This window comes from Rhamphochromis sp. 'chilingali' (genome assembly GCF_963969265.1).
Source record: "Rhamphochromis sp. 'chilingali' genome assembly, chromosome: 5".
Taxonomy (NCBI): domain Eukaryota; kingdom Metazoa; phylum Chordata; class Actinopteri; order Cichliformes; family Cichlidae; genus Rhamphochromis; species Rhamphochromis sp. 'chilingali'.
Genome location: NC_137932.1, coordinates 17,634,663 through 17,646,831, shown reverse-complemented (window position 1 = coordinate 17,646,831; position 12,169 = coordinate 17,634,663). Strand labels below are relative to the sequence as shown.

The window sequence follows — 12,169 nt, the reverse complement described above, 5'->3', positions numbered from 1 at the left end:
GTGGCTGCTGTACAGCCTGTATCTAAATCTATTGAATTAATACTGCTGTGAAGGAGGTGGGAGCCAGAACCATGGCAACCATCAGCTCAGATTAGTGTGGGATGTGAGCTGGCAGGAGACATGCACACACCACACATACTATACACTTGCATACGCAAACAAATCAATATCTGTGCATGCCTTGCCAAATAGAGCCTGCCCGCTCTCCACTCTAACAGATACAGATGTTCATTTGTTGTACTGATTGAGTTGAGGTCTGTCTTTATTTCACAGCGATACCAGAATCTGTGTAAATGGTTTAGAAATGATATCACTTCAAACTGGTTGCCCTCAGTACTTGATTAATGTAGTTTATCTCCTTTTCTGCTGTTGAATTGAACAAAAGGGATGCTCTAATGTAGTAGTCATCGGCAAGCTCCCAAACCCCCAAAACAACTGGACACTGGATACTGGACATCGGGCTGGTACTACCAGACTTAATAACAAGGAATATCCATTCAAAGTCAGTAAGAACCTACTGTTTTGCAGGAGCAACAGTCAGCAACATAATTAACAAGATCCCAAGTTTGTTGGATGAACATCCCACGGCTACATGGTGTGTTCTAACATCAGCAATCAGAGCTACTGAAACAGACTTTTACACGTCTCTTTAACTTACGTGAATATTGTTGTGAAAATCTTTCTAAAATTCCTGTTTTGTTCCAGTGTTGGTTGATAGTGTTGGTCAGTTCTCCAGATTCCTCTGGAAATACTTTAAAACTTCATCTTTGAGAAACTTTTTCAAGGAAGTGATAAAGTTCTGTTTTTGAAAATCACTAAGAATTCAGATATTTGCAAGACTTTTAAATTGCAATTAATTTTAGCTGGACTATTTTATATACACTTGTTATCTAACGCTATAGAGGTTGCGTTAGATAACAAGTGTAGCTATAATATTAGAATTTTTTTTCTTTTACTTTGATAAGCCATAGGGAGGTCTGCAGTAAACTGGCCACCTTAAACCCAAAGAAATCTAAGACCATCTTTCTTTACCTTAATGCCTATAAATCATATTCTTAATTTAACAGCCGCTACAAGCTACTTTTTGACCTTCCCCAAGGGACCCGTTTCTCCTCCTAAGATGGACCAGGGATATTTCATTTGTTAAGCAAATGTTTAAGACACTGCACTGTGGAGCCACTTAAGACTTGGTACAGGCAAAAATCCAGAAGTGTTGAATCCTGCACAGGTGCTCCTACTCCATAAATGTGGTAATAGTGATTTGAATAATTACCCCCAATACCCCCAATCTCAAAACTGTCTTGCCAAGCCAAAAACAAAGAAAAAAACTCATTACTTATTATTGCCAATGAATAACTTTATGATAGAATTCAGCAAATTTCTTCCAAGGATTTCAGGTCAAGTCCATTTACTCTTTATACAGGTGTTCCACAGGGACCCATTCTGGGACCTTTCTTATTCACCCTCTACAAAAACAATATTATCTCTGCCACCCAAAACTGTAATGTATATTTCTATGCAGATGACACTGTTTTATTTGCCACTGGCTGTTGATCTGGCCATTGAAAATATACAATCTCCTTTTGAAGCTTTTCAGAAATCTTTTATCACACATGAACTTGTTTTAAACTCTGGAAAAACTAAGTGCTTGCCATTTATAAGGACCCCTGAAAGTATCCAGCCTGTAGAGGCTAGATGTTAGACTCTCTTTTAAAACTCATGTGGAACACCTATCAGGAAAATTAAAGACAAAGATTGTATTCTTATATAAAAAAAACAATTCTTTTTCTTTTTATTCACGAGTCTCAAGATCATTGTACATTTATCTACAATCCACAGTTTTGGCTGTGCTTGATTATGCTGGAATATGCTTCTAAATCCATCTAGAACCCTCTTGATTCTTTTGGCTATTGTTTGTTATAAAATATGTAGGTATGCTGTTCAAAATACTACCTCCTGCCACTGCCTAACTGTCTGCAAGATATCTGGTTTTTATTTTGGGTGGATTAATTTAAGTACATTCTTGGCTTTAACCCTCCTTTTCTTCTGGCAGGACGATGAGGTGGTGCTCCAGAGTGTGGCCACCATCCAGAAGGAGCATCGTAAGTTCTGCCTGGCCGTCGAGGGACTTGGAAACCGTCTATGTTACCTGGAATCAACATCTGAAGCTAAGGTGAGGATGCCCAAAAGCTTTGTTTACTGTGCTACTGAAGAGCATAGCAAATCTGATGTTGTTTACATATGTTGATTGCATATTAAACTAAAATTCATAGCTACTTATATTCAGAGTTGCCTCCCAGTAGTTGACCTGTGCAATTGCCTTGTGATTGAAAGTGTTCGCCTACTTCAAACTGGTCTCCAACAGGAAAAAAAAATTTCAGTGTAGTTACTGGATTTTTCTTTCCACTGAAACGAGGCAGTTGAGGTCTCATTTTGACTGAGCCATCACGCAGGGCTGGAAACCAAGCAGCAACCCCCTGGAAAAATGTGTATTCCCTAGCCAGTTTCAATGCGGTGGCTGGAGGTTCCTGGTTATCGATATGTAAAAGTTGTCGCCCTCCCAAAAACCTCTTTCTGATTGCTTTAATTGCTAGTGAACTGCATGATCATCTATAGTTTACATGGAAAACACTGGCTTGTCTTCAAACACTTGCTAACTACTTGCCAAGCGGTAGTCCGGTTTCACTAGCATCGTGCTGTGACCAATTTAACTTTGTAACAGCAGGCAACCTCTGGCAACCACTTGCCAACTACTTGGGAAGTACATTTTCTACCTTAGCAGTAGATCGTTGCCAGGGGGTTGTGCTGTTATTGTCTGCATAATTTTTTTTCCCCCTTATTTTTCAAACAACAGAGGTTTTCATCCATTCTTTGAAAGGTGTATTCTTTATCATTAATTTAACAGACTATTTCAATAAATTTGTATAGTTTAGTTTTATACGAATAATTACTGCTTCGCACTTTCTGACTTAACATGGGACAAGTATTACAGCTGAATGATCAAAACATAAAAAAGCTAAATATTTTTTCAGATTAGTTTAGCTTCTAGATTCAAGTAAAATTTGTTATTAGTGAACAGCCAGAAGTTTTAAGAGGCTGTAAGAAGCTGTTTTCTTGATTTAGCGGCATATTAAGGTTTTGGAAAACCTCATATCTAATGTTCAGTAGTCTTCAAATATATTCATCTGAGCAGCTTGCTTTCTTGAAATTGCTTCAGATAAGAATATTCTGACACAATTACACATATTCTCTCTTTTATTGTTTAAGAAAACTCATCTAATGGGATTAATCATACAGGCAGTTGTTCAACACCAATAGCGCTCTGTTGGCATCTCAGTTTTCTTGTCTTACATTATCATCGAGCAATTAAGCCGAGAACTGTTACTCACTGGACATTTTCTGGTTTTCTGACCATTCTCTGAAAATCCTAGGAGTCGTTGTATGGGAAAATCCAAATTCTGAAATGCCAAAAACTATTCCACATACATTCAAAATAACTTAAATCAAGTTTCCTCTACATTCTGATACTCACTTGGAACTTTAGTAGATCACCTTGACCCTGTCCGCCTGGCTAAATGCTGAATAAGTTGTTATGTCATTGTGTTAACAAGCAGTTGAACAGCTATAACTAATGAAGTGGCCATTAGTTATATCCAATGGCCACACAAACCTGGCTCTGCGGTGTTTTTTATGAGATGTGCATATTGGAGGTTTTAATTGGGCCACTGAGCATTATGACTTTGAATAAATTTTCTGGACCTGTGGGTATATTTTTGCTCACTCACCTGAAACTGTTGAGCTGGAGGGCAACACCTGCAGAGCTCTAGACAGACTGTCATGAGCACCTTTCACCTTGGGATCAGTGACAATGCTTCTGGCCTCCTTGAGTGTGAAATGTGGTCGAGAATTAAGGCCGATAGCTGTGATTTTGCACGAAGTCTGCTAGCTTATCTCAGGTGTTGACACCTCCATTTCCAAGACTCTAACGAAGCCTGGCTGCTTACCAGTGCCAGAGAAAAGGCCAAAGTGAAACAAGGGCTTTTGAGACAATGTTTTAAATATAATGTTTGCATTAATATGTGATATTATAAGCAATACTTCAGATACATTGAAAGCTTGTGTTATTTTATTTTTTTTAGCCACCATTCTTATAAACAAAGAAACAAAATCTGGTTCTTAAGGTTGTTGTTGTATGAGATACTATAGTCAGACTTACAAAGACCATGACTATTAGTAAGCTACATTTTGAAATATGACCAGATATATCAAATAAAATGAAGTGACTTGACAATAGAATCACTATTGTAGTTGGATCTCTTCTGAATAGTTTTCATAAGAAATGGTATTCTTATGGAAAATCCTGTTCCTAAAGGATTATTTTACCCATTTTTATTGAGCGAAGCTCGCTCTGGAGGGCACGAAAGACATGAAACTTTCTAAAGGTGAATGTGACCACAGTGAGACACAGTGTCTGCTCTGCCCAGACCAGTCGGCGTGATCAGAGTGTCTTCCCAAGCCTGGAAGAAGTATGATAATTGGAAAATTGGTGGTGAATAATTCATAAGAGGTGCAAGGTTTGCAGCAGGTTGCGAGTTAGCACTGTAGAAGGTCGCATGACACCACAGGTGTAGCTGCATCGTGTCAAGACAAAACTCAATTTTAAAGTGAGCCTTTCTCAGTTTTATGTTCTTTGGGGTTTCTAGCCTTTAATAAAATGTTTTTTCATAACATAGCAAATGTGGACATCTTATCCTAATGTGCATGAAGGTAAAGAGAACCATAAATATCTGAGTGGACAGCAATTGTGTGCAGGTTGTTGGTTTTGGGACGCAATGAGACGGTTGCATACACAGACACCCTGTGGCTTTAGAGGTTCTTGTGCATGTTTGTGTTAAGTTGCACGGCAGCCCCATCCTCATTATCACCCAGCAGCCCTCCCCTCTGCTCACATTTCTCACCTCACTGCAGCGGTCGAGGGTCAGACGGTTGTGTTACTCACTAAGGGCAATCACCCAGTACCTTAAATCACTGCTTGTAATCTTCTTTGCTGGAAAGAGATGGACATGATATATGATAGTCATGTTAGGTGAAGGTGACTGTTATGAAATGGAAATAAATCTGGGAGACACTGACTTAGAGCTATTTTGTTTTTGTACTTACTGTTTAACATGTCTTGTGGCCAGTGTAATGTTAATCAACAGTGCCATCTAGCAAATCACAAAGTATATATATATTTTTTTACTTTCACAAACAGATGCTAATGAATGGGCCAGCTTTAGTACTGCCTTTGAGCTACAAGTAATTTGGAGTACATATTATATATCTTTAAATGTCTTATTTTGTTCTCGAAGACCATCGCTATGAAATTTTTGAATAAACTTTGTATTTTTTTCACAATCATCCCAGGACCACATAACGCCCTGTTGTTGAAAAACTTTCATCACTGAATAATTTATAGAAGGCAGTTATTACTAAATTAACTGAAGCATAGCAAATGTGCTCTTCACTCTAAAAGCCAAATCTGATGCCTATTACAACAGAGTCAAACAACCCTGAGCCTTGAGGAATAAGGTCTAGCCAGACTAATAACTGGTCATTGTAGCTCCAGGCTGCACAGTTCCTCATAATCCCAGGATGGCAAAGAAGATGTGAGTTATTAGAATTATTTATGAGTGCCAGGAGTTTATATATTTCACTTGATTTGGTCTAAGATAAGGGCTTGCAACTAATTCAGTAACCATTTGTTTCTGTAAACAATTCTGCAATGTCGATCACATGTGCTTAAATAAATCAGTATATTTCAGCTCAAAGTAAGGTTAACATACATATTAACACCGCATGTTAAAAATTTGTATCTAAAATCGAATACACAAATGTAATTTCAATGCCCCTATGCTATTTAACCAGTATCATATGTATCATATTTATCCTCATATTTAGTTGCTGGTTTTGGATTAAAGCTACGTCACACTGTGACATTTATGTAGGCCAGCGGTTTGTTTGGATGGTGCACATCATCCGAATTATTAAATACATTTATAGAATAAGTTTCACAGTCAGTACGAGGTTTCTTCAAAGGTTGTGTCTCTGAACTTTTGAGTCTCAAGTTCTTTTTATATCAACCTATTTTCATCTCTGGAAAAAAAGTACTCCAGATTAGGGAAGCTGGGTGCAGAGGCCCTGCAGATGACATGAAAGGAAATTCTAGGAGGGTAAACTTTGTTCACATTTTTATTTATTTATTTTATTTTTGTACTGAGAAGAGTCTGATTTTGCTCAAAATACCTACATTCTCCAACTTTGATTTTGTTCCTCCTGAGCTTTTGTCCTTTCCTCATTCCCTGCACGCTAATTTTTTCTTTTTCTTTTACTCTGTCATGCAGTATGTTCCTCCGGACCTTTGTGTCTGTAACTTTGTGCTGGAGCAGTCACTGTCAGTGCGAGCCCTGCAGGAGATGCTGGCTAACACTGGGCAGAGCAGCGAAGGGGTGAGTACATTCCTCCTCCCCACTGATGCCCCCTTGTTCTCTATCTAATGCATACAAACACACTCAAATGCTTGCAAGACAAACACATTCATGCACACAAACCTAAATTAATCAGTCTGTAATCTATCATTAATAGTCTGTTGTAAGATGAGCTTGAGCTTTTTTTTCTTTTCTTAACAGTAAACGTCTTGGTATGTAATAAGGCATAATATCAGTGTAAATTAACAATATTCTTCATTCCCTTTTCAAGCTAACACAATTTACCTTATTGTTATTTATAGTTAATCAACTTTAAAAGCTGGCCCTCACAGTCAGAGCAGTCAAAGTACTGGAAATATAAATACATGAAATCTACTTCAAGGGGCTTCTCACTTCAAACACTGGAATTTTTTGCAGGCCTCCCAGTCAAGGCTAATTCCAACCTTTACACCTATTTAAAGGCTGATTTTGAACATCAAATGAAAATCCAGCTGGTCAATGACAGACATTAATAGGCATAACAGAACCTGATCTGACCAACTAAACTAACAGAACTCCATGTTTGTGAAAGCTACCGGGATATTTGTTTTATGGCTGCGTATGCTTTATGCAGTTAGTATTTAGCTATAGTCATTAGTCATTATAGTCACAGTAGCTGTGATAATTAACATCAGCACACAAAGGAACATGACACAAGTAACTGTCCCATTTGGGTCATTACATCTTTTTTGTTGTCTGGTTGTGTCTGAGGGGTTCGAATTAAAATGTGTATGTTTGTATTTTTTTTTTTTGCTTGCTTTGATTGAAGCTTTTTTTTCTTTCAGCTGGTCAGCTTTTAGTTCCTTATGGGAAAGGTTTAAAGTGTAAAACTTTGAGAACATAATTTAGAACAGAGTGGTATGAATGGGGGGAAATAAGCTTGCTTTAACCATGACATCAAACACAGCTGCCTGAAATGTCAGTCCAAACTGAAAAAGGTTTATTTGTTAATGACAACTCCTGAGTAACTGTGTCTATATTTGAAACTTGAGCAGATTTTTAACTTTTTAAAGTTACAGTGGTAAAAATCAATAAGTAGCTTCAATCAAATCCCAGTAGCATTTAGACCAGACCAGACCAGACCAGACCAGACCTAGCAATGCTCTGAACTATTTTAACACTGAGAACTGTAATTGAATTCTAAGCAGAACCTGTCTCCCTTCATTCTCTGTAATACATTCCTGATAAGAGATAAATAAAGGTCACTGAGGGTGAAAGAAAGGGGGGAAATTATCTGTGAGTGCACTGCTGCATCCACCACATCCTCTCTTGATTTACACGACAGTGTGAGCCTCTCCCTCCCATCACTGCACCAGCTTACATGACATGTTTATTAGAGCAGGTAAGTAATATTGGATATGACAGATTCTCTGTAGTGCCATGGGGGTGTCATCGATCGCACGGAAGCCCTCCAGCGGGCTGGATGTGGTTTGTAAACCAGTCAGATGTCCATATTCACTCATGCTGCTGTGCTCTAAGAGAGCCATTTCATGTTTCATTTATTCTCATCACCCAGCACTTCTAGCACACATTATAGATTTAATAAAGCGAGGTCAGGCGATGGGTAGCGCTTGATACACCCTTGTTTACTCTAAATTTCTTCTGGGAAAAACAAAGAGAAAACAGTGCTCTAGTATTTAAATTTGGACAAACACCCACATACAAAAAAATGTTGTGCTTGTGTAATTGTTTGTATTTTTTTTAGTCACTGTTCCTACTCAGTACACATGGTCTGTTCTTAGTTAGAAAGCATTCCTCAGGTGACGCATTCAGTTATTATTATGAGTTAAAACTTTGGATAGACCACTGGTACTGTAGGAATAGAGATGACAAAGCGATGGTAGCATGAATCATTGTGCAGTACAACTGTGGCAATTACAGGAACCCGACCACTACAGGGCATCACAGTTATTTGTAAGACAAGCTGAGTACAAAAGCTTACAATACTAATGCAAAATAGCCCAAGTGCTTAGTTGCTCTGCACAGCATAGGCCTCTGACACAGATGCTTCCCTAAGTGTCTTAGTTTGTAAACCACTTGGTTCCCCTCACTGGAAAATCAGCACTGCATTGTTATTAGCCTGGGTAGCAGATTTGTTTTGTGCTCAACAGTGCAGCATTGTTGGCTGGCCTTGTTTGGCAAGACAACATGATGTTGGCTAGAATACAAACTCTCTGGTAGCAAGGCTAATAAATCGCTGTACCTCCTCACACCACTATAATTCTCCCAATTTGTGCTCTCAACTTTGTATAATTGACTGCCATACATCCCGATAACACATTCTTTTTATTTGTATTTGTGTGTTATTAGAGCGCTGACCATGAAAAATGGGTAGGTCCATCAGTTTGTTCATCCATCATGTTGTCAGCGTGCATGACAGACGTACTTACTGGCAGTTAAATGGTTGAAACTTTAAGTGCTTTCACTTAAAGCAACGTCTATTTCTTGACTGTCTTGAAAGCTTTATTTGTCATGTATGTAGCTAGAAGACAGGTAGTATATTTTATACCACCATTATTATACCACTGGTGGTACATTTAAATGAATTTTCAATTAATAGAATTAAAAGGACACTTTTTTGGGGGGGATTGACATCCTCAAGATAGTAGATTAGGCTTTTTCCTCATCAGTGGTCAGACTAGTGTAGAGACAATTGATTAACTTGTCTCAGAGCTCTTATGGTAGTCTAGAAATAGACATCCATTGGTACTGTCAAACTGTGCTCATGATTAAAATGTCTTTGCCTGTATACCTTGTGTGTAAGCGCTTAAAAGTCTGCTAATCATTTGCTCAAGCATTTATTATCCCCGTTTGTTTTTTCATGGACTAAATTCAAGCCTTGATTTACAACTTGAAATATCTCTGCTAGATATCATAAATTTAGCTTACAAGTGGTATCCTTGGTCATTAATTTGTTTAATTTAGAAAACCCACATTTTGGCAGGAAACTCGCTTTGTGGTCTCGGTGTGCTTCTGTTTTCTCTGGGTTTGGTCTCTAACATCAATTGATTTCAAGAGTACTGACAAGAGGAAATGTCTTGAAATCAGTTTTGATTTCAGAGTCTTCACATGCACAGCTGTTGAGGATTATTCAGTGCACTTTTAATGTTTGGCATCAGATTACTGGATGAATGTTTTCATTATTATTATTGTTATTATTAACTACATGTCAAACATTGTACTTCACAATGCATATGATATTTAATGTGATTTTATTAAGTTAATGCAAAGCAAATTAAGCTGTATGTTATCCAGTGATTCGAAGGACAGCACATTAAATATGTACATGAAAGTCAATGTATCAGGTGGCACTTAGCAAATTAAACTGGGCTGAATTTTTTTTCCCCTCCTCCTTGGAAAATTGATTACTTTGCTTTTTCCCATCCTCAGGCCATTCCATATGAGATCAGACATTAACTGTACATTTAGGAAGATCCATTAGTCACAGTTTGCTATAAAACCTTCAGAAGCTTTACAGCAAGCCTTGGGGAAAAAATGGACAGTGATTAATTCTTGTAATTGTAAATGAGTATTGGCAATTGTACATACACATCACATTTTTAAATGCAAGCAAGAATATATTTGTGGGGATTATCTTAGTTACTCTAGGTATTAGGTTAGGTATAGTTGGTCAATAATTGATGAGCGTCCAGCAAAAAAGTAAGCATGGTAGAAAATGAAATCCTTGTAGTATGTGTTGCAGAAGCTGGTCATTGGTCAGAAAGGCAGATTTTACAGGATTTAATGTAAGCCTGTTCTTAAAAAAACACAAAACAAAAAGAACTTAGTTCCTGCTTACTTACCCTTTTAATTCCTATGGAAGCAGTAACAGCCAGGTACTGCTAATCAAATACAGCATATTAACTGATCTTCAGCAAGTTTGACCAGCTCTGTAAAAGAAGAAGTTCTGATAGTTTGCTGGTCTGGATTTTAACATATGCTCATAACCAGGAAAGGACATTTCAGCAAAGTCAACCCGAGGTCAAACTGTGCAAACTCTACAGGTCTCAGTTAGCATGTTAAAGTTGATGATGTGGCAATTAGAAAAAGACTGAACAAGTATGCCGTGTTTAGAGGGGTTGCCAGGAGAAATGAAAACATGGCAGCACCCTTTAGGTTTGCAAAGTTGAATCTGAACAAACCACTAGGCGTCTGGGAAATTGTCCTTTGGCTTGTCCTTTCGGTCATTATGCACAGCAAAAACACCTCATACCAACTGTCAGGCATGGCGGTGGAGCGGTAATGATCTTGGCTTGTTTTGCAGTCACAGGACCTGGGCACCTAGCAGTAAGAAAGTCAACCATGAAGTCCTCTGTTTACCAAAGGTTTGGTAGAGTAAAATATGAGAATATCTGTTTGAGAGCTAAAGGTTGGCTATAATTGGGTCATGACACAGGAAGACGGCGGCAAAGTCCAGACCTCAAACCCACTGAAATGCTGATGTTAAGAAAACTACAAATAAACACATTCCCACAAACCTCAATGACCTGAAGCAACATCGTAAAGAAAAGTGGGGCCAAAGTCCGTCCACAACAACGTAGGACACTGAAACTCATATATAAATTGATTACTACAAGATACTGAAACATGGGATATGCTTTTCACCTATTACTTTAGCATTTTGGCTTCATACCCGAAACCGGTATGGCTCAGATTTGTTTGTTTGTTTTGTTTTGTTTTTTAATGCCCTGATGAGTGAAACGTTAGAATTAAGGGGGCCTGCTTTTCTTTTATATTATATATAGTTATAAGAAGTACGGGCGATTTTGTGTGAATGAATTAGACTTTTATTCTGTACCATTTTCAGAAATTAGATTGGAGTGAGAAGAAAAATGTTTACCGAAGATTTCTTAAACTTGTTTTAGTCATCAATTCTATAAAACACCAAAATGATAAAATCACGCTACCTTTACTTTCCAGGAAGTGATTTCTGCAGATGTGAAAGTAACTGTTGGCGTTACTCCATAGAGTTATTTCAAAAAAATTCATGGAGTCCACATTAGTTCAAAATCATGAAATATGTTGCTCACTGCAACAGCATGGCAGTCTTTTGATTCAGAGACAATAAATGGTAGTATGAACAATTCATTGTCAGTTTTTTACCTCTTTATTTCCATCTCTGACTAGAAGAAAAATACTTCAAATCACCACAATTATCCATAAGTATACAGCACACACACCCTTTATCCTTTTGCAACAAAATACGAGACAAAGTAAGCGAGACAAAATACTGTCTAGCAAATTTCATAAAACAGTACTAGCTATTCATGATACAGTGCTTATACACAGGAGGGGCACCACACCAAAGGTCACAGTTCCTGGCAGTGATGTGTCAGCATGACAGCAGGCCTGAAATACAGGCTGGCTCTCTCTCGGTATCCCCTCCCAGCTGTTGCTGGATACTCTTCCCCCCCCCCCCCCCCCTTTTTTCTTTTTCTTTTGATCGAACCTTCCATTTCCTTTTTCGTCTCACTTATTCAAGCCATCTGGGTGAGACTTTGAAGCCAAATGAGAATTAGCTAAGGGTCGTATTCAGGGGACCATTGGGAGTTCCCTTTAAGTTAATTTGAATGTAAACCTACCATTAAATACAAATTAATGTTGACAACTAGACTATGCATTGCTTGAGTGGATGCAGGGCCTAATCATTGTTTGAACTGTAA

General features: G+C 38.1%; 1 protein-coding gene across 1 annotated transcript in view; it reads left to right on the top strand.

Annotated features, from left to right (window-relative positions):
* The window catches only part of ryr3 (ryanodine receptor 3), a gene marked incomplete at its 5' end in the record, with an annotated part of 113,328 nt that overhangs the window by 14,546 nt on the left and 86,613 nt on the right, over positions 1–12,169 (top strand). Inside the window, 2 exon segments of the mRNA XM_080882259.1 lie at positions 2,054–2,173; positions 6,384–6,488. Coding sequence (XP_080738385.1) covers positions 2,054–2,173; positions 6,384–6,488 — 225 coding nt within the window.